This window comes from Chenopodium album, chromosome 4 (genome assembly GCF_948465745.1).
Source record: "Chenopodium album chromosome 4, dcCheAlbu1.1, whole genome shotgun sequence".
Lineage (NCBI taxonomy): Eukaryota > Viridiplantae > Streptophyta > Magnoliopsida > Caryophyllales > Amaranthaceae > Chenopodium > Chenopodium album.
Window position 1 is genome coordinate 2,680,039 of NC_137837.1, and position 22,955 is coordinate 2,702,993.

General features: G+C 38.0%; 3 protein-coding genes across 3 annotated transcripts; 1 reads left to right on the plus strand and 2 right to left on the minus strand.

Moving 5' to 3' along the window:
- Positions 1-5,641: 5,641 nt before the first annotated feature.
- LOC145628519 (tubulin beta-5 chain-like) lies at positions 5,642-8,971 on the minus strand. Its single transcript, XM_081680836.1, has 4 exons — positions 8,814-8,971; positions 7,661-8,061; positions 7,261-7,530; positions 5,642-6,694 (listed from the first exon to the last, which is right to left on the minus strand). Exons 2-4 carry the CDS (start codon positions 8,052-8,054, stop codon positions 6,018-6,020), a joined length of 1,341 nt encoding a protein of 446 aa, XP_081536962.1. The 5' UTR covers positions 8,055-8,061; positions 8,814-8,971; the 3' UTR covers positions 5,642-6,017.
- A 5,565-nt stretch (positions 8,972-14,536) lies between these two features.
- On the plus strand, positions 14,537-17,289 carry LOC145626310 (pentatricopeptide repeat-containing protein At5g27110-like). The gene has a single exon (XM_081678737.1). It carries the CDS (start codon positions 14,621-14,623, stop codon positions 17,036-17,038), a length of 2,418 nt encoding a protein of 805 aa, XP_081534863.1. The 5' UTR covers positions 14,537-14,620; the 3' UTR covers positions 17,039-17,289.
- Positions 17,290-17,454: 165 nt separating this feature from the next.
- Positions 17,455-21,638, minus strand: LOC145626311 (uncharacterized). The gene is made up of 3 exons (XM_081678738.1): positions 20,961-21,638; positions 18,896-19,059; positions 17,455-18,782 (listed from the first exon to the last, which is right to left on the minus strand). The coding sequence occupies exons 1-3, from the start codon at positions 21,562-21,564 to the stop codon at positions 17,706-17,708; spliced, it is 1,845 nt and encodes a 614-aa protein (XP_081534864.1). The 5' UTR covers positions 21,565-21,638; the 3' UTR covers positions 17,455-17,705.
- Between the last annotated feature and the right edge of the window lie 1,317 nt (positions 21,639-22,955).

The window sequence follows — 22,955 nt, forward strand, 5'->3', positions numbered from 1 at the left end:
TTGGATTGTTTTAATGTTTTACAATTGCGGCTTGTAAAAGTATAGCGATATTAAATTGATGAATCGAGCAGATGTTAATTTGATATTAAAGGCTATTTTCAATAAGAACTTAGATCTAGTAAATTGCGAGAGCCTGTTAGGTCTATGTTGGTTAATAAATTGCGAGAGCCTGTTAATCATGTTATTTGTGCAATGTCAATGATTGATTACCCTATTTTGCCCCAGAATATTATTTATTGGTGAACCTATACCCTAGATCCTTTTATATATTATTTTCTCCCTTTTCTTACTCTTTTTAGTTTAGTTTCATATTCAACTTTTAATATTGGTCACTTAAATAATTTAGATTATAATATTTAATTAGGAGTAAAAAGACTTGTTTCCCTGTGGAGATCGACCCTACTTCCCTATCTACTTTAGTTAGTGAATTAGGTAATTATTTTTGATTAGGGGATACGACTTTATCCTGTCACCCAGCAGTGGCCTTCAGCGACCAGATCCTCGCCCTATCTACTTCGGACATGCCAGCAAAATTGCCGAAGTAGGCTGCAGCACCTTCTCGGTTCTTACCCCATATGAGGTCCCATATATGATCTGGGATTGGCATTCGGGGGGCCGAGAAACCCATTTCTCCAGACTGCAGCGTCTGGAAGGAAGGGAAGGATGACGATGGAGCTTCTTGAGTCTTAGATGGCTCAGCATCCCCCTTCTTCTCAGCAGAGTCAATTACTATGACATCCGCTTCTTCATCAGGTGTGAGGACGAAAGCCTCAACCTCTCTTGCAATATCGGCTGTGAAACCCTCAGCATTGGGCATCACAACATTCTCATCTCTGTGCTCAGCAGCACACTCTTGAGCTTCCTCTTGAACCCCTCCCTTAGGATCGGGAGTTTTCTGATCCACCTCCATCTCGGGAGGTGGCGGAGGGGTCCTCGGAGGTGATTGAGCCGGCGGCCGGGGAACCCTCGGCGATCCACCGCCTTCCTCAGGTTCCCTTATTTCGATGCCGATGGTCATCGGCCTCCTTTGAAAGTCATGAGGGCCGATGATGGCCATCCTTCGTCGCCTTTTTTGAAGTGGCTGCTCGTCCATGTCTGAGTCTTCAGACTCTTCTTGTATCTGGTCTTCGGGACGAGCAGGGGCTTTACCCTCTCTCTGTCTATTACTCTCCTCGGACTGTAAAAGACAAGGAGGGACGAAGGGTATGAGTAACAGCAAAAAAAAAAAAAAAAAAAAAAAAAAAAAAAAAAAAAAAGAAGCAACAGCAAAGCTGAAAAGCTAGGTCTAAAGAACTCACCGAAGTCTTCAGCAAAGCCTCGTCTTCTTCAGCTGCCCTAGCTGCAGCTTCTTCTTCAGCAGCTCTGGAAGACCCCACTCCTCCTTCGCAAGCTTCAATAACCCGTGCAACCTCTTCGGCTGTACGGGCAGCTTCAGCTTCTTCGTCTAACAGCTGAAACAAGGGATCCCTTTTCTTCCACCAAGGCTTCTGCTTCTGATATAGAGCAACAGCCTCAATTTGGAAATGGGTAGAGTCTAGATGGACTTCCCTATGCTTCGATTCAGTGATAGAAGGAGCCCGAGCAGTTACGACACGTTCTCGGTTGACGCCGAGACGATCGTAGTTAATGCCGACGTTGGTCTCGTCCCGCTCTGGAAGAAGAAGAGGGAAAAGATTAATTCAGCTAGGTCGGCACAGCAGAGAAGTACGAAGTAAAAGCAGAGGAAAAGATATAATTAAAAGGCCTCGGCCCCAGCCAAAGAAACTTACCATCCCTAAACTTTCGGCTGAGGCCGACAGCTGCTAACATGTTCTCTTGGAAGACATAATGCGTATCGGGGAGCCAAGTCTCCGGGATATGCTGCATCCGACCGCTGCCCCCCGGGTTCGGCCGCTTGCCAAAGATGTTCTGCTGATTAAGGTTCGGATCCGAACCGTCACCTTCGGAGGGACCCAAGCTTCCCATCTCGGGATCAGGCTCGGCAAGATACCTGGGGGCACTGAAGACGCAAGGGTGGTCCGGATTTGTGGGCGCCCTAACCCAGATCCATTGACCTCTCCAGTCTTTGTCTGAAGAGTCATTCGGCCACATGGTCAGATACTGGGGCCGAGACTCAATCCGGTACCACCCAGAGCTGTGATGTCCGTGCCCACTTTGAATATTTGGCACTAGCCGATGGAGCTTTCTGAAGCAGTGCAGGTTCGGCACATACCTGAAGAACTTGCAGACCCACAAGTATGTCATCACCCTTCGGATGCTGATGGGAGTTAGCTGACATAGAGAAATGTTATAATGGATCAGCAAGTCTCGGACGAATACGTCTAAAGGGAACCTCAGCCCATACTGAAGTTGTCTTGTATATACCCCCACATACCCCGGGGGTGGACGATGGATTCTATCGGATGCCACGGGCATTCGGCACCAATACCCATCAGCTTCGAGGATGCCGTAATGCAACTCAATCTTCTCGGCAAACCGATACTGTTCGGCATTCTCTACCCACCATGAGTAGGGGCGGTTCTTTACCATGGCCGAAGCCACTTCAGCATCCTCCCACTCTGAAAACCCAGGAAGGATATCCCAAAGGACGGCGGGAACTTCATCATCTCGCCCAGAAACGCTCGGCCCCTCCGCCCCCTGAGGAGGAGCCGAAGAAATGGGAGTTGCCCTAATCCCTTCAGCAGGGTCAGATTCTGCTCTCTGTCCATTCCAGGTCCCCGTCCTGTTCCTAGGATCGGGAATCGGCCTTGCTCTTCTTGGAGCACGGGCCCTACCTCTAACTTCCCTCGCCATTGATGAGTTTCGAAGAAAAAAAAAAAGTCGAAAAAGAGGAAAAAGAGTTCGAATTTGAAGAAAAATAAAAACTAAAATCAAAGGGAATTACCTTAATCTGAAGCGAAAGTTGCCGATTTACGAATTGGTAGTGACGAATCTCAGTTTCTAAGCTCAATGCTCGGGGAATTTGCGAAGCTTTGATGCGGGTTCTTGGGTTTTCTCTCGAGAGTTCTGGGTTTGTGTTGGTGAAGAAGTGAGGAGGGATGACGCGCCTCTGATTATATCTCCAAGAATGGGAATTCTGGGAGTCTGCGCTTTAATTTCTCTTAAATACTCCACTAAGTAACCGTTAAACACACGACCTCACGATTAAACCGCCCATTATCCGTCCAACTTCCACAATCATTCACCTAACCGTTGTTATCTCATTAATTACGGTTTAAATCCAAATTTCTTGGATTAATTAAATCATTTACTTCCCTCCTTTTCTGATTAATCAGACCCGACCCGTCATCCTTCCAAATCGGGTCTGGGGGGCAAGTTGTTTGGATCCAATTTAGTCCAATTGGGCCTAGTCATTAAATGATCCAATTAAAAGCCCAAGGTCCAGGTTCAACTCTCCAATTGTGCTAAAGTCAAGGTCAGTCCACCAGACATGTCAATTGGGCCACGGCCCACATTCTCCATATGTGCTAAGGTATAAAAGCCTTCAATTCATTCATTTGTATACGACACACAAAGCCTCAAGCAATTAATTCTCTTGCATAGCTTTCTCTCTCTACACATTGTACTGACTTTAGCATCGGAGGGGCCTTCCTCGGCAACACCCCCGAGGCTAGTTTACGTGTGTTTGTTGTGCAGGAAACCTTCGGTCTAACATCCCTTGGACCGAATCCAGTCTTCACCACTTCAGCGGGCCTTCGGCAAGGCCCCATTGTTTTCACCCGAAACAATAGCAAATCCTATTTATCATATAAAAAACTCCAAAATAAATATATTTATTTTGTGAAGTGGGTCTAGTACCATTGAAATATTAGCTAACATACAATGTAAGAGAGTAGGGACTTATCTCATTTGTAATATAGTGTGATAAGTTGTCGAGTTGCGTGGGACAATTATGTATTTTTAGCATAAGCTAGTGATTTGGTGATTGGAGAACATGGATGTATGCGTTTTTAATAGAAAAGCTGGCAACAGAGATGTATTAACCAATATTACGTCTTATGGTGGGATCAGGTAGCTAAACCCAATCATTGAAGATCAAGTTTTGAAGAGCATCTTGCTCATGTGAACAGCCTATAGATATTCTTTTGTTTTTAATTATTCATGATGCAATGGTAGCTACCCTAACAAATTTTAGTAAACCTCGGGTTCGATCTTCACTAGATACTCGGTTGGGATCATAAAAAATGTAAAAATAAAGTCGAGCTTTGGGTGTTGAGCCCTAAACTAGGAAGCCTAATCATTGGAGTATTTTATCCTTTAACTCATAAGATAAACTTTATCTATTAATATACAAGACATTAACTCACTTAGTTAATTTTGTTGAATGACAGTCTTCACCATTATAATCTACGCACTAGAGTTGGCAAAAGGCCGTATCGTGTCACATTCGTGTTGTTCATATAACCTATCAAAAACTATGTAAAACGTATGATAATTACATAATTTGATCACTTTACCTAAATGGGTCGTGTTTAGGTTGATTTTGTGTCGTGTTTTCTCTCGCTAACTTCACATTCGTGTCGTGCCGAATTCCTTCGTGTTATCGTGTCAGGGATTGTCAGCTCTACATATTACATTTTTATCGTTAACGGCTTTCTATCTCTCTACACCGTAAAATAAAATATTTCATTAAAATAACAAAAAAACGTCGGTGGACGGTGGTAGATTGGAAGTGAGGTTAGTACTGCTAGTGGTATAGAATAATGAACTTTATAATGTGATTTGGGGTCACTAGATGCATGCTTTTACTCCCCCAATACACGTGCATTCTTACCTCTTCCTTTTTTTCTTTTTCGTCTTCCACAATTTTCTCGTTACTTCACTGAAAACTTTCAACTTACCAACCTTATTGCATCCATTATCCAAACAATTATTCACTACGAGTAACAATTATTCACTAGTAATAATTTCACTGCATATGCTATATATAGTACTACTATGTAATTTATAAGACCTTCGTATTTAAGGAAATTATTACACTTAATTTCTTACGCGCTCCAGAGAAAAGCCATGACAATCTTACCCCCAAAAGCTGTGATTGGGGAGAATGAGACGCCTCAATGACATTCATCGTCCAAAATGACCTACAAAAGACATTGCCAATGAGCAGTGGACAGTTCCGGCCATAACAATGCACGGTTATGAAGATGAGACCAGAAACGACCAGACCACTGATGCAGGCCGATTCACTGTTTCACAGCAGCTAACATTGGTGTCCTTCAACAGGGGGTGACTTTGGGTTCAACAATTACAGTGATAGCATCATAAATGGTGATGATGGTAGTAATTACAGGAATAATGTTACTGCAATTGGACATGACACATGATTAAGGAAATAACTACGGAACACATTGGGGTTCACACCTCAAAACAAAGGTTTCATAGAGTACGAAGTACTTCATATAGGCCATGTGCAGATGCAGCTCTATGCAAGGACATATACAACAATCGGCCATGTGCAGATACGTGTTGAGATGATTTATGTTTGTACACCACCACATGTTAGCCCCGTGAATAAAACCCGAACTCTACATTACAGGGCTGGATCAGGGTTTAGGTTCTCGGTTCAGGCTAGACAAGATGATAGCAGCAGTAAAAAAGAGAGCTTACTCCATATACGCTACATGAGTCTTGTATACTCTTCTTAACAGCAATAATACTGCAAAATAGGTCATAAACTACAAACGACTGCCTCAAATTTGAATCTCGATACAACAGCCAGAAAACAACTGTCCTAATCGATGATAAAAATGCACATCACTTATCACACAACTATATCCATGCCATTTAAAATGCACTGAGCCTAACAAACAGCTCTAAATCCAAGTATAACTTCGGCAATAGAATAGATTTGAGTATATCTCCAAACTACTAATTAAACTGCTAATATTATAACTAATAGGGAAGGGGAAAACAGGGCTTTTTCCAACTTGCAGTAACGGCATTGAAGTCAAGCTCTGCCAGAACCACAAACCTCAGGATTGTAAAAATCACTGAGAAGCTCGCAAAATTCCTCTCTACACCTGGTAGTCCTCTTCCTCCTCTTCGTCATACTCGAGATCCTCATCAGCAGTGGCGTCCTGGTACTGCTGGTATTCTGACACAAGATCATTCATGTTGCTCTCAGCCTCAGTGAATTCCATCTCATCCATACCCTCTCCAGTGTACCAATGCAAGAAAGCCTTTCTCCTGAACATAGCAGTAAACTGCTCGCTCACACGCCTAAACATCTCTTGGATTGAAGTGGAGTTACCAATGAAAGTAGAAGCCATGGAGAGACCAATGGGAGGAATGTCACAAACACTAGACTTCACATTGTTGGGGATCCATTCAACAAAGTAAGAAGAGTTCTTGTTTTGGACGTTGATCATCTGTTCATCAACTTCCTTGGTGCTCATCTTACCCCTGAACATTGCTGAAGCAGTGAGGTAACGGCCATGACGGGGGTCGGCGGCACACATCATGTTCTTTGAATCCCACATTTGCTGGGTGAGCTCAGGGACGGTCAATGCACGGTATTGCTGAGACCCACGAGAGGTGAGTGGGGCAAATCCAACCATGAAGAAGTGAAGACGAGGGAAGGGAATGAGATTCACAGCAAGTTTGCGGAGGTCAGAGTTCAATTGACCAGGGAACCTCAGGCAGCAGGTCACACCACTCATGGTAGCAGAGATCAAATGATTGAGATCACCAACTGTAAGCAAAAATATCTGTCAGCACTCGTATTTATGAATTGACCATTGTACATCCCAAGTAGTTAAAGTAATGGAGCAGCTCAATAACACAACCCCAGGTTATAACTAGAGCAAAATGGAATTTTATCAACAATTATCTTTGAAATGGAAATAATTTTCTTAAAAGGTGTATAAAAGGACAGAACTCATAAGCTGATCCAAAAAGGCAGTTTGTAAAGGCCAAACTTCAAAAACATTCAAAATTTGATTCAAGTATTGCCAACCTATCAAAGTTTCAATATTCTTCTATACTTTGCAAGGGCTAAAATTTTGATCACATTTTCCATATTTCAAAATGATTTCCAATTCACCATACTTGAAAAAATGCAAAAATCCTATGATTAATTTTAATGGTAAACAAAAGTTTGCACCCGATCATTCAATCACATTCCCTTTAAAAAGTTTAAAGAATAGAAACTCAACTAGGAATGCATCATGCAAAAAAGATAAACTAGTGAGATAATATAATTAACTAGTCAACAGTGAAATGTCTTATCCAACAAAAAATAGATTCAAGTACACTTACAGCTAGGAGTTGTAAGCTTGAGAGTCCTGAAGCAAATGTCATAAAGAGCCTCGTTATCAAGTACCATACACTCATCAGCATTCTCAACAAGCTGATGGACTGAAAGGGTAGCATTGTAGGGCTCAACCACTGTATCAGAAACCTTAGGTGATGGGAACACTGAGAAAGTAAGCATCATTCGGTCAGGGTACTCTTCCCTGATCTTGGAGATAAGCAATGTACCCATTCCAGAACCAGTTCCACCTCCGAGCGAGTGGCAAACTTGGAAACCTACAAGAATAACAGCAAGAAAATGAGCAAGGCTATTTTACCATATTTCATAGTTACCAATGCATAAACAAAAATTAACTATTCTGGAGCAATTCATAACATAACCACACATAATGGACAAGCTTTATACCTTGAAGGCAGTCACAATTCTCAGCCTCCTTCCTCACAACGTCAAGAACTGAATCAATAAGCTCAGCACCCTCAGTGTAGTGTCCTTTGGCCCAGTTGTTTCCAGCACCAGACTGACCGAACACGAAGTTATCAGGGCGAAAGATCTGACCGTAAGGACCAGTCCTCACACTGTCCATGGTACCAGGCTCCAAATCCATGAGCACTGCACGAGGTACAAATCGTCCACAAGAGGCCTCATTGTAGTAAACATTGACCCTCTCGAGCTGAAGATCAGAAGTTCCGGTGTATTTTCCGGTTGGGTCAATGCCATGTTCGGCACAAACAACTTCCCAGAACTTAGATCCAATTTGGTTTCCACATTGTCCTCCTTGAATGTGAAGGATTTCCCTCATCTTTGAACTGCAATAACAAGTAAATCACATTCAGCAAACATCACTAAGAAGTATACCTAATAATGTAACAACTACATCAGGACTTATGGAATACAAAACCTCGGCAAATTGCAATCGATTCGGAACCGACATTTATAAAGTTCTCTTTCTCAAATTAATCAAACAATAAAAAATGAACAGGCATAGATACACATATCTTCAATCCCAGATATCTAATATAAAAACCTAAAATATTCAAAATAACAAGTGTAGGATATAGCTCACCAAATCAATTATTTAATTATAATTTTCCACATAAATCGACATAATTAATTAATATCATGCTCAAACTACCTACAAAATCCGCCATTAAAAGGTCGATCTACTTGATCGGAAGGTCGCAAGTGTCATTTCTCTCATCCGATTCAACAATAATTCATCCAAATGACTATAATCTCATAATACAAACAAATACTACCATCGAACCTTATCTACAAATAGATCTGACGATTAAACTCGACAATAATCAAAATATAAACAGATTTGAACCAAATGCGAGCCATTTGAAGAAACAAATTAACGAACAAATTAATTACAACTTTCGATGTTCAAGCTCAACACAAATCGAAGAAAAATACGGCAGAAATTCAAACAAAATGCAAGCAATTTCGAGCAACTATGAACAATCAAATGAAACAAAATCATTTCAAATTCCAACTAAAATACAGAAATTCAAACAAACAACGAAAAAATTCAAACATCGAAGTAGAAAAAACTTACAGAGAATGTCGCCAACGATTGACGCAGAAAATGCGAGAGTGATGAGAGAGAAAATTCTAGAGAGATAAAAATTTTAGAGAGAGAGAAGTGAGGAGTGAAGCAGAGGAAGAACCCTAGATATATGGCTAAATAAGAGAAAGAAGAAGAAGAGAGAGAAAATAAAATTTTTTAAAAAATGAAATTTAATTTAAATTTTTATTTTTAATTAAATTTTTGAAAGAAGAGAGATTTGGAGTAACTGATAGATCTGACGGTCAGAGATTTTTCCCTCCTTTTTTGTGAAGCGCCGTTGGATGCCGTCAGATTGTTTGTGTTGGACGGTCAGGATTTGATGTGAGGTGGGAAGTTTGATTTTTATAATACGAATGTGGGGTCCACGGTGTACTGGAGATTAATTCAAAAATTAAAAATTTGAGAGTGAAATTACGAAAATACCCACTGGGATTTTCCCGCTGATGTGATGTTGGATGATTGTGGGACCCAGGTTATTTAATCGGCACCCTACAATCGTGCAATATTGTTAGTGAGGAAGTGAACCGGGCCAACCGGCCTTTTTCACGATTATCTGTAATTTTTTTGAATTTTTCATGGGTTTTCAACAATTGTTAATGTATTTTTAATTTTTTATAGTACTTCGTATTTAATTTTTGATATTTTTAGTAACACATTTGAAAGATCTTGCTTATTCGAGCGTAGCTGTCAAGATTTGAGAAAATTGATGTTCGGTCTTGTGAAAATTTCAAAAATCATAAGATAGTGTGTTGAAAAAGAAAATTTGCAAATTATATTCAAAATAATCACTTATATGAAAACAAAATAAGAATCCGGCTTGATTCTGATTTACTTTACTATACTGAATTGAGCTTAATTGAACTAAACTCAACTGAGCTTAACTGAATTGTTTATGAGTGAAGAAAGCTAGGAATTAAACTGAACTGAAATTAAGCTGGAGGGAATAGACCATCAATCATATGTAAAACACAAACACAAGCACGGTAAATTATGCTTCTTAGAGCATATGTCATTAAATTTGTATGATTTAATCACAAGTTAAATGACTATGACTCACATGTGTTTGTCTACTGCATGCACATTTGGTTGCCTTACCGTTTTTCATGTTATTGGGGTTTTTGTAGTTGTTCAAAATCTTTACACAAAAATTAACACGTGGTGATAATGATGTCAATTAGTTATAATGGCACGAGGTAAAATATATTTTATCTTGTGATTTATAAATAAATGTTGCACCGAATTAAAAGCTACGCGCTAATAATATGGAGCTATACTATTTCCGGTTGACAAAACACCAAATGACATCGTTCGAAATATTAATTATATCAAAGTGTTGTTGGCATATCAATATAATTGTTGTTGTACATATAACATTTTTTTTTTCAAGACTTAAACACATGATGAATTAATGATACATTGACTATGAGGTTATTTGGTAACTCATCACAAAGCTACATTGATAAGAGTAATTAATATGTCAAGTTATTAAATTTTCTCCATTTATTTCTCTCTTCATGATTAGAGTAGCATTTTCAAACATTTCTAGAGTGAATATAGTGTTTATATGTATTATTTTAACACTAAAATTAATCGAATTCATATCGCCAATGCCCAATTGTTGCTCATGTCCCATTAAAAAAACATTCTCAATTAAACTTTTATACTTCGTATACAACTTTACATGAAACACGACAGCTATGGGTATGGTGGAATATAGAGTGCATGGTATGAGGAAGACTCGTACTCATATGCAATTCAAGCCCAACGCGCTCTCTCGAGCGATGGGGCGTGATAGATTATAAAAAAAACATATTCTTAGGAGTTAACTATCAGCTTAAGTTTTTTTGTTGAGTTGATCTACTAACAGCAAGCTATGGACATCATGTAACATCTTCCTCGTATGCATGTGAAGAGATAATAGGTTAATTCTTATGTCAATACAATCTATCCATAGTTTCCATTATATTTTATTAAGATTTAAGTGACATGGTCATCCTCTGAAATATCTAATATAACGTCATTTTTTTCCGACTGTACACTATAGATGATATAACCATATGGTATAAAACATGATCAAATGGGGGGAACGAGGTGATGATTTGAGATCAATAATGAGACACATGAATGCTCGCCTATTTTGACAAATGCATGTATGTGCACACAAAATTTTTCTTTGACATATCAAATGATAACTAGATACAATAAGGGATTGTTCTCATTGACTGAACTTAGTTGAGTTGAACTGAATTGAACTGAATTGAGCTGAACTGAACTGAACTGAACTGAGCTGAAATGAATATTTTATAAGAGAAGGAAATTAAGAGTTGAGCTGAACTGAACTGAACCGAACTGAATTTCAACGTAAGAGAACATACCCTAAATCGTTATAGAATTGTATTCATCCAACTTTCACGCCCTTTCAGCTGATAAAATCACTCTCTTTCTCTCACATTCACAACAGATGATAGGATATTAACTAGAGAGGGAAAAAAACTGTGATTAATTTTGTAGTGAAAATGCAAAACTTCACCAAGGGCAAAAGTACATATATGTCACGCGCATCACTATTTACCAGTGAACGCTGAACACACTTGGATAGTAGAGACGTAGAGTGATGACTTGAGTGTAGTACGATACTACTCTACAAGTCCTTAATAGAAAATGTACTATTATAGCAAAGAACCTTTTACCCATATCTCGACAATAATTGTGGTCAATTGGGTACGAATTAATTAACTACAATGAAATTGTCTAATGCTCCACCTAATATTTATATACATGGTCCACAATTGTGATATCTTAAGCTAGCTCCCTGGAAGGGCACCATAGGAAATTTCCATTGATGCTCATGGAAGAGTTTGCTTGTTTCTGTGGCAAATGTGGTCATCCTTCACATCTTTTAGATTGTTATTATTATCACTCACCTTGTCTTTTTCAGTTTGCCCCATTCCCCTTTTTGTTATTGTTCTTTTTTTTTTTTTTTCAAGTGACACATTAATTTTTATACGAAAAGTTTAGGAAAATTATACAAGGTGACAATTGGGTTGTTTGATTTAGTTTTGATTATATCATTTCAAATTGAGACATTTTCAGATCGCCTGGACTGATTTTGAATTCAAATCAGGCCGAGTCAAGTAAGTATCGATCCTCCTGCCAATTAGAATCATTTAGTTGAGTTGTTTGGATTCGATCAATTTAAAACGAGTAAAGTGATTTTCGGTAAAATTCACGTTTTGGATTGAAAATTTAATACCACGTCTCAATCCAACTAAATGGTTAAAAATAAAAAGGTAAACTGATCTCCTACAAAACAAACAGAAGTGGACGAAGAGAGTAGTATTGTTTATTGTTTGCTTTTTGGTGGAACAATTTTTATACTAGACTAAAGAGTAGAGAGCAATGGTATAGTATCTTAAGGAGTGGGAAAGGGGACAAAAAAAGGTTAGAAAAGAAGTCACATGACATAGCAACGTTGTTCCATGTGACATGCCAGCTTACAAGTAGTAGTACTACCATCTTTAGTCTTCACTCTCTTTAGTCCATTTCTTCCGGCAGTTTTCCCAAATCTTAAATCCGATTTATCTTTTTTCCCATTCTTTAAAGCATACTCATTATGCTTGCTCAACTTATAGGTCAAGTATCGTTTTCAAGTCACTACTGTATTATTTATTGTATCAATAAGGATGTATAAGGTCACTGTCTTTTAGATGAACTCCAATCTTAGGAGAATTATTTATTTATCGTATTATTTATGAATATGGAGTATAAAGTAAGGAATAAGGTAAAACTTTCATTATTCAAGAGAGTAAGAGTTAACGTAACCCTCTAATCTACTATAAATTTGTAGTTGTTTTCATCGCTTGTTCTAGCTACTGTAAGTATATAAATATATAATTAGCGTAGTAGTTTAAATATGTAAATTAATGTTTATTGAATGTATAAATCACTAATAGAGGAAGTAAACAAGCTATTCAATCTAAAGTTATATTATGTTGTATGATAGAAAGTACTTTATAATCTTTAAGACTATTGATTATTCTTTATGATTGGTTTTCTAATTAATGTAGTCTTATAATGAAATAAAAAAGGGTTGATTAATAGTATTGTAATTGGTTAAAGGGATGGTTATTTCTCAATTCATAATGACAAAAGAACAAATGAGTCATCAAGTAAATGTAAAAATTGATCACTAATAACATACCTACCAAATCAAACCTACTAACAGATGAGTATGACAACTCGATAAGCAACACAAAAAGCTAATTCTACGATACATCAATTACGTAAAACAAATTAACTAATATCCAACAACTAACAATTGATTATTAAATGATCCAGAGTTAAGATGACATATCAGTACGACGGGTATCATGACTGATGAGGCCGAAACGAATTTTTAATTATAATGTCAGTTGTTATTGCTTCAAAATCAATGAGAGTAATCAAGGCATCATACAATTATAGGTACATAAATATTCACCCATTAAGGGATACATTCAAGCCTTAGAAGCCAAGAACAAGAAGGTCCCTATTAAGGTGGGACATCAAATATGGCTTTTAGCCAATCCCATGTTGATCCAACTTACGCAAAGTAGGGTAATTATTACGAGTACTCATCTCTTTACTCTCTCACTTTACATGATTCAAAAGAATATGGCAAGCAAAAATTTAAATAAAATGGATGTTGGTGATAACATGCATGTGATTGTTCTTAGATTCAGATTTATAAAAATTAACTAATTGCAGTAACAATGTATCACATGATCATATATAGTTGGAGGGCATCATTTTGATAAGGATCACATGCAAATTTAATACTACTATGTATAATTATTTGGCTCATTCCATATTTATTTTTTACTTAAAAGCTAGTAACATACTGTATATAATTTTAATTTAAATCGTTCCTTGCTGTCATTGTATTGAAAATAATCGAGACTAGATTAAAAACCTCTATATTATTATAGAAATATAATCTTGAATCTTACTGGAGAAGGCATACATCTAATCAATTGCCATTAAAAATGGTTGCGGGTCGTGTAAAAAAAAATTGAGCATATCTCCAAAAAACTGTTTAGGTCAAGATTTGGATCTTGACAAGAAATGTATTCAATCAATTGTCATTAAAGATGGTTGTGGGTCATGTTCATGATTTGCCTTATGTCTAGCTTATGTGCTTTGAAGTTGATTCAGACCTGTTTAAATTTTCAAAAGCTTGGCAGATTTGAATCTTATTGGACAAGGCATACATCCAATCCATCTCCATTAAATATGATAGCAGCCCTTGTAGGTCAAGCCCATGCTTTTAGGTTAATTTTGTCCTACCCGAACCACAAGATAGATGTTGAGCCTAAATTTTCAAAAGGTTAGCCTATGCAGACGACTCAAGTTGAAGGGTATGTTCTCTTCAGCTTAATTTCAGTTCAATTCAACTCATATCATAATTTTCTTATCTCATAAACAATTCACTTCAGCTCTAATCAATTCAGTTCATTTCAACAAATCACAAGAAACCTTAAGTGCCATTTGTGTTGAACCGTGTTGTGTAGCTTGTGCAATTGTGCTTACATGTCTAGGACACATGTAAATAATTATAGCACTTCTAGCGTGTTTTGTCGTGCCATATTTTGAACTGGCCCGGCCTAGCGCCATTCTATTTGCTATTTGCTATTTGCTATTTGCTATTTGCTATTTGCCTTCATTTTATTACTCCGTAGTATGCAAAATTCGTTTCAGTAACTCTGTTTCCCTCCAAAACCATCTACCACAAAATCTCACCTCAGTCACCATCTTCTATGTTCAATCATGCTCGTTTCCTCCCTGTAATCTCCCCTTTCTTCAACCCCAAACCACTCTCTTTCTCTCTCTTCTCAACATCCGCCATTAAAGCTCTTCAACCATCACAAACCCATTTTCTCTCTCCAAACTCCATTGATTTCCTCCCTCTCCTTTCTTCTCTGCAATCCCTTCATCAAACCAAGCAATCCCACGCCCTCGCTCACGTCTTCGGCTTTCTCCCTTCAAGCGTCTCTCTCTGTGCTTCTCTCATCCTTAACTATGCCAAATTTGGTAACCCTGTTTCCTGCAAATTTCTCTTCGAAAATTCTGTGTTTTACTGTAAAACTCCCTTCTTGTGGAATACCCTTTTGCGAGGGTATTCCATTGCTAGGGTTTATGATGTTTTTCATGTTTATAATTATATGATTCGAATTGGAATTAGGCCTGATGATCATACCTTTCCTTCTGTAATCAAGGCTTGTGCTGATCATTGTGAGAGTCAGAAGGGTAGAGAGATTCATGGGTTTTCGATTAAGGTTGGATTTGATAAGCTTGTGTATGTGGGTAATACCCTTTTGATTTTTTATAGTAGTTGTTGTGATTTGAGGGATGCACAGAATGTGTTTGATGAAATGCCTGAGAAAGATGTTGTTTCGTGGAATAGTATGATTGGAGTGTTTTCTGATAATGGGTGGTCTAAGGAAGCTGTTGAGGTGTTTTTGGAGATGAAGATATGGTCTGGGTTTTTGCCAAATGCGGTTAGTGTTGTGAGTGTTTTGCCGGCGTGTGCTGCGCTTAAGGACGAGGTGGTTCCGAGGGTGATACATGGCTATGTGGTTAAGGTCGGGTTGATTTGTCAAGTGAGAGTTGGCAATGCGCTGGTTGATGGTTATGGGAAGTGTGGAGAATCAGATAGTTCTCGACAAGTTTTTGATGAAATTGTTGAGAAGAATGGTGTGTCTTGGAATACCATTATTACAAGTTTTGCTCATGCTAGGTGCTATAGTGATGCTTTGTATATGTTTAGGCTGATGATTAACTCAAAGGAGAAGCCAAGCGGTGTTACATTGTCGAGTTTGCTGCCAGTTCTTGTAGAATTGGAGTATTTTGATGCAGGAAAAGAGGTTCATGGACTTATTATTAGAATGGGTTTTGATTCTGATCTCTTCATCTCAAATTCGTTGATTGACATGTATGCAAAGGCAGGGGATTCCACTAAGGCTTCTAGCGTATTTGAAAGGATGAAAGTGAAAAATGTTGTCACATGGAATGCTATGGTTGCTAATTTTGCTCAAAATAACCATGAGTTAGCTGCATTAGAACTTGTGAGACGAATGCAGGCTTTTGGTGAAACTCCGAATGATGTAACCTTCACAAACATTTTACCAGCTTGTGCTCGAATAGGTGCACTTCCCTCAGGCAAAGAAATACATGCCAATTGCCTTCGGAAGGGAGTTGCTCCCGATAATTTTCTTTCCAATGGGTTGATAGACATGTATGCCAAGTGTGGTTTTGTTGACCTTGCGCAGAGTGTATTTGATATCTCCACTAGGGATCAAATATCATATAACACACTGATAGTAGGTTATTCACAAACTACCGAATGCTTGAAGTCTTTGAGTTTGTTTGAAGAGATGGGATCCATGGGTATGAAGCGGGATACAATTTCCTTTGTAGGTGCTATTTCAGCTTGTGCAAATTCTGCAGCACTGAAGTCGGGGAAGGAGATTCACGCTTTTATCATAAGACGGTTGTTTCACACACACCATTTTATCACCAATTCACTATTGGATCTTTATATGAAGTGTGGAAAGATTGGGATAGCTCAGAATATCTTTGAGCAGGCTCACAAAAAAGATGCTGCCTCTTGGAACACAATGATTTTAGGGTACGGAATGCTTGGAAAGTTTGAGACAGCAGTCTCTCTTTTTGAAGCTATGAGGGAAGATACTGTGAAGCATGATTCTATTTCATTTATAGCTGTTCTATCAGCTTGCAGTCATGGAGGACTCGTTAATGAGGGGAAGAAATACTTTGAAGAGATGAAGGCTAAAGGCATTACACCAAAAAATATGCACTACACTTGCATGATTGACCTTCTGGGCCGAGCAGGACTAATGGAAGAAGCCGTGGAGGTTATCAGAGAACTTCCATTTGAACCAGATGCCAATATTTGGGGAGCTTTACTAGGGGCTAGCCGAATCCATGGGGATATAGAGTTAGCAAAATGGGCAACTGAGCATCTCTTTGTGCTAAAACCTGATCATTCTGGGTACTATGTGCTTCTCTCAAATATGCTTGCAGAAGCAGGAAGGTGGGATGAGGCAACAAGGGTGAGGGAACTCATGTTATCAAGGGGGGTCAAGAAAGATCCTGCATATAGCTGGGTTCAGAATCGTGATCAAGTTCGTGCTTTTTTAGTAGGGGAATTGTGATCAAACTTTTCATAAAGTCACATGAGAAATATTCTAGAATGTTCAGAAAAAGTTGTCACTTTCCATAAAATAGTACTCCGTAATAGTTTATTTATGAGTATTTTAACAATGCCCTTAAAGTGATGGGAAGGGTGTAGGACCATTACAAAGGATATGTTTTTGTCAAATCAATCAGGTTGTTTACCAAAGGTTAGAACAATGTGACAACTAATTTTAGATAGAGAAAATAGTTGTAATGCATGTGTACAAGACTTGACAAAATACGTAAGATAGGCTAGGATCAGGTTCATTTGATAGCCTTATTTGTCATCTGCAGGTGAATGTATCATGCGATACTTCTTGATTATACACAAAATAGAATGTCGAACAAGATGATATTGATGATTTATCAAGATGTAAAGATTTTTGAAGAATAATCTCATAGATACTCATGATATTTTAACTCAATTTTACAAGATGATCCTCAAGACATCAACAAAATATGGCCCGACACTGGGACAGAGGCAACCTAAGCTGATTTTGACATTTTGTATACAACCAGAGTAAACCAAGAAGAATATGTAATCAACATACAAAATTACATACAGAAAACAATATGCCTACACTATGCTAAGAGATTAAAATTGACCAGAAAAAGGGAGGAAAGAAAGAGTTGTATGTGATCATGTCAAGATTGGTGACAGACCACAGCTTTGCAAGAAGAGTCACTGTCAATGATCCACAATCCCAATTCTTCAAGATGTTTATGCACTGAATCTATGTCCATCTCAGGTGACCATGATATCACCTTTGTATTTGTTGAAAGCGATTGATTTCCATGGACTCTCTCAAGTTTCAAACTATAGTTTACGTCATCAACACTCTTAAATCTAAGGACATGATTTTCTGCAAAGTTTTCTACAATATCAACAAAATTCCCATTCTCTTTTAGTAATGATTCTTGTCTAATCAGCGTCTCCACAGTAGCAGCAAATTTCTGCACAAATCTTTCATCCCAAACTTCCCGAGAAGATGATGAGCTCCTGACAACCAAGAGTCTTGAATCCTTACCAACATAGAAGCTGCTGTCAGTGAAATCGAATGGTGGGTTACTGATGAGTGGAAGCATGTTGGAAGCAATAACCCAATTATCAAACCCAGCTTCCAAACATTTTTTGATCACATAAGCTTTTACCACTGTCTCCTTGATCAATATAGAACTAGATTTCTTACTTCTTGTGATGCTGTCAAATACATCCTCTGTAACAATCACAGGATGCCCCCTTCTTGGCAGATCATGCAGCAAGACTGATTCAGAGTTTGGGACCATAAAAATGTAGTTCTGAATATTAAGCCTTACAAAATGGCATATCAAATTCTTTACAATTGTCTCTGAAGATTTCAACATGCTGACCAACAAGACAGGTTTTTGTTTCTCCATGGTGTGAAGAATTTGGCTAACTTCACTGAGTTTCTTTGCAACTCTTCCAGGAAGTACTCTTCTGAAGCAGAAATCATACCATTGTAGATCACTCAAAGATTGCATGTCCAGAAGATTGATATCATGGGAACTTTCATCCAACAGTTGTGAATCTGGCCCGGCTGTCTTCCCATAGTTAACACCAGGATCTCTGTGAGAGACGCTGAGAGCCCTTTCATAAAGAAAATTTGTGTAGATGTTGAAGTAGCCACGTGAATGAATGAATTTAATGAACCATGGGGTCCATATTTTCTCACCCAATTTTTTGTACCAACCTGTTGTCACCTGCATATAAACAGATAAAGTTGACTTCAGATCAATGTTACAATGGCATGAATTCAATGGTCCCTTAGGATAAAGAACAAGGTGGATCAAGGGACTGATGGAGAGTCAAATACCATTCCATCAAGAACAGGCTTGATGCCTTTGGCCTTATGGTCATCATACCAAAGGCGGAACTCCTTCCAGGGTCTTGGAAAGAGAAGCTGACCCCAGGTTCCGACCAACGGGTAAAGGAAGAACCTGGTTTCACTGTCCAACTTTATTTTGTTCCCATGCTTACCTGAATATAATAAACAGTGCATGAAGTAATGATATGAGACTACTGATGGTAACAGGGTAAAAGAGGCTTGGACACCAACAAGGCAACAATGTATTCACACTCTTATCCATGATCAATTTACGCTAACAAAAACAAGAGAATACACAGATAATGTTCTATCACCAAGATCGCATGGAGCAAGAAGTGTGTATAAAGGACCAGCCTCTAATGAATTTCATTGAGAAAGTTAGGAACTATGTATAATGATAAAAGGAGTAGACTTCCATGCATGAAGTTGGCACCAAAAAACATCAATGCGATTCCTTGAAGTAATTAGATGAAATTGGAAGTATTCGAGTACCAGGCCAGCCACTTCTATGATATGTGATATCTGTAGATTATACAAATAAATTTAATTCACAACCACTAAAGAACTATTTGCACTCTGTATATATGGCAGCATGCATCAACAATCCTTCTTGTTTAACTTCTCAGTGTCGCTAAGATTCCTGAACGCAAGTCATCAATAACCCCTAAACAAATCAGTAACAGTAATCCATCGACTGTGACTTCCAGCTAGTTCCAGGACACACTATGTAAACAATATTGCAAGCAGACCATCTTCCCCACAATAATCCTACCCCTTATCTACTACTCTCTACATCCGAAATAAGTTATCACATTGTCTCAATACCTCGTAATCAGTTAATGAAACAACTTGCATAATAGTCAGGTCATTTATATCATCTCCCCATCATTTACTTTAAGCAGTGACAATCTATGAAATCTAACCATACCCATTACCAAATTAAGAAATGTGATTAGGAAATGAGACATTTTTTCCGGGATTCCAAAGTAGTAGTAGTAGTAGTAGTATGAGTGCATAATTATTTCATTTCAATGGAGTAAAACATCCCTAATATACAATCTACCAACCTTTGAAGCTGCCAATTTCACTTTCTTCTTGCTTAAAAAAATTGCTTCTTTTTCTAATAAATCAAACAGCCACCATCACCACAATACGGCAGAGGTTCTGCCACTCAACCTAGGGAGCCCAAAACAAAACCTCTAGGTCTATTTCTACAATGCAGGAAAACAAAGAATAAACACCATTCTTAATCCCTCAAAGAAGCTTATTTTCTCTCGCTGACAAATAATAATGAAGCAGATCAACAAACTGACATCCTTTGATGCAACAACTTCTAAGAACCTGGAGCAAGAGTGCCAGACCTATAAATATATTACTATCGATGCTCCAATGATATATAATAAAATCTCCATTACGAAGATAACTTTTGAAGCTTCACTAAAGGAGAAAAATTTCACTAAAGCACAACTGATTTGAATTCTTACTAAATAGAATAACTCGATTTGTCGCCTTAATCTGCAACCCAGTTGCTTCAATAAAAAATACAGAAGGGATTCATCAATTCCACTATAGCCATTCAGGCATAATAAGTCTCTAAACATTATAATCCCTTTACTACTAGCCTCCACTCTACAGTTTGTAATCCTAATTCAGAGTCCAACACCCGATATCCGTCTCAGACTCTCAATTCCACCAAGATCAGTCCTAACTCCTAAGGAGGTTCAAATATACACAGCCAAACACCCAATACCTAAACATCAGCCACTCATAGCTCGAACATATTTCAGCTGATTAACACATATAATGTCCAAACCAATTGTAGCCAACTCTCATTCATTTGAACAAATCCACATTATTTCATACAAGAATCAATCCAAAAATTAGCAAAATTTGAACTCAAGTACCATTTCATTATACATAAGCAAAATATCCACCAGTTAAACATATCCAATCATACTACTTCATTCACAAAATACACTACAATGTACCAATAAAATGCCAAACAAATCCAAAAAAATCAAACAAAATTGATCAATAACAAAGTAGGAGGTACCTGGGACAAACCTTGGACGCTGAAGTGAAGCACCAAAGATCGAAGGGCTAAAATTGGATTGATTATAGTAATAATTCAAGATTAAACCCTTAATTAACTTATAATAAAGAGGGGAAACCTCCAAATCATCTTCAACAACAAACACAAACTCATCATCATGAGAAGGCCACCAAGCTTCCAACCACTGGGCCTGCAAGCCCACATTGACAGTCCTATAATGGATCAACTTCTTCCCAAAAACCCACTTAAACCCATCAACAAAATCCAAGATTTCATGGGAATTTTCAAGATTCCGGCCCAAATCAGAGGAAGATGAATTGGGGAAGTGGTCAATGAAGATGTGGAGATCAACGGTGTCGCCATAGTAGTGGGCAGAGGAGAGAGAGTGGAGGCAGCGAGAAAGGGAGGAGAGCCGGTTGTATGCTAGGAGTTTGATGGTGAAGGTGAAGGGAGAAGAGGGTTTTTGAGGAGGGAGAAAGTGGGTTGTTGGGGTTGAGAGAGAAGGAGAAGGAGGAGGAGAGAGAAAGTAGTGAGAGAAGATGAAGAGAGCGAAGAGAGAGAGGAGAAGAAGAAGAGTTAGGTATTGTTTTTTGGGAGGTGCCATTGAAGAAGAAGATGGAAGATGGGATCACAGTGCCATTAGAGAGAGAGAGAGATAGTGAAGTGTGAAGTTGGCGAGTGATTTTTTTGGGCAAAATTGGGTTGGGCTTGTGTTGAAATTGTTATGTGATGGGATTTAGATTGGTGGCAAAAGTCCGATACAGATCCGACCCATGATAGGATTAAATCCGATTCAGAGTCGACCCATGATAGGACTAAATCTAAATCTCCGGGTCGAATCTGCATCGGATTTAGATTTAGATTTGTGGTTCAAAATTTTCAACTCCTAAGTTTGATACATGATTAGACAATAAATCTCACGATTTTGTGGTCTAGTATTTAGGAAATACGAGTAAAATACTTGAGAGTAGTAGTATACGAAGTAGAGTTATGAATTCTCACCCTCAAGTAGTAAAGTAAGCAAGTATTGTAAACCAAGCATGCTTGGTGGAGTTAGTGGAAAACTCACAATTTGACTTAGAGGTCATAAGTACAAATTCCACCAACTACATATGCTTGAGAGTAGGGGGATTTTATTACCTCCCCCTCTACTCTCAAGCGATGACCTGCAAAGCTAGGTTGACTTTACCTGTAAAGGTAAGCAAGTACCATTATCTCATACTTTCATAGTTGATCATGTTCAGCCTAGCCCAACTCGCTGGGCTCAACCTAACGACCGCCTTGATATGCACTAGCAGGTTTGGACACAATTTTGGCAATTTTTATCAATACAAAGATGACATAATCCTTGCCAAGTTAGTCTTTTTATTTCTTATATTTTAAAGGGTTAATTAGACATAAATATATGTTGTTAACACAACTTAGGTTTTCACATAACTACATACTATTTTCTTTATTTGAATTTAGCTCTTGTTGTATACTCACGTATTATTTTAACATTTAACATATTAGCTCGGATTTTATCCTATTGGACTTACAATCTTACTATCTCCCTTTTTTATACTGTTTAGAGAACCACAAGGATGTCATTTAGACCTATCTATATCCTTATTAACTACTCACAAATTATGTACATTTCTAATGATATACTCCGTAGTCCATAATTTGATTGGAGTAGTATTTTTCCAAGATGGGAATTTCACGTAGTAGCTTCCAAAAATCACAGCTTGTGTTTAAAATTTTCAAACGGGAAAAAAGAAGTAAACAGAAAGGGAAACAAATAATTTATGGGAAAAACCACTGGAAAAAGTCATCCCACTAATTATTTCAAATTGCATGGTACAACTACTCCAATTAAATACCATTTCAAGTGACATTGTGAAAATGACAATCTGTTACCACCAAACTTTGCAAAATTTGAATGATAAAATTTAAAAAGTTCTAGAAAAAAAATACAAGTATGTAACCAGTTGTAAATTGGAAGTGAAATAATAA

Excerpts from the sequence above, each read along its gene's own strand:
- LOC145628519 (XM_081680836.1), bottom strand. The coding sequence starts at position 8,054 with ATGAGGGAAATCCTTCACATTCAAGGAGGACAATGTGGAAACCAAATT. Across the intron at positions 7,531-7,660 it reads GAATTGTGACTGCCTTCAAG|GTTTCCAAGTTTGCCACTCG; the intron begins GTATAAAGCTTG and ends TTATTCTTGTAG. Across the intron at positions 6,695-7,260 it reads CAAGCTTACAACTCCTAGCT|TTGGTGATCTCAATCATTTG; the intron begins GTAAGTGTACTT and ends TTTTGCTTACAG.
- LOC145626310 (XM_081678737.1), top strand. The coding sequence starts at position 14,621 with ATGTTCAATCATGCTCGTTTCCTCCCTGTAATCTCCCCTTTCTTCAAC.
- LOC145626311 (XM_081678738.1), bottom strand. The coding sequence starts at position 21,564 with ATGGCACCTCCCAAAAAACAATACCTAACTCTTCTTCTTCTCCTCTCT. Across the intron at positions 19,060-20,960 it reads GCGTCCAAGGTTTGTCCCAG|GTAAGCATGGGAACAAAATA; the intron begins GTACCTCCTACT and ends TATTATATTCAG. Across the intron at positions 18,783-18,895 it reads AGCCTGTTCTTGATGGAATG|GTGACAACAGGTTGGTACAA; the intron begins GTATTTGACTCT and ends GTTTATATGCAG.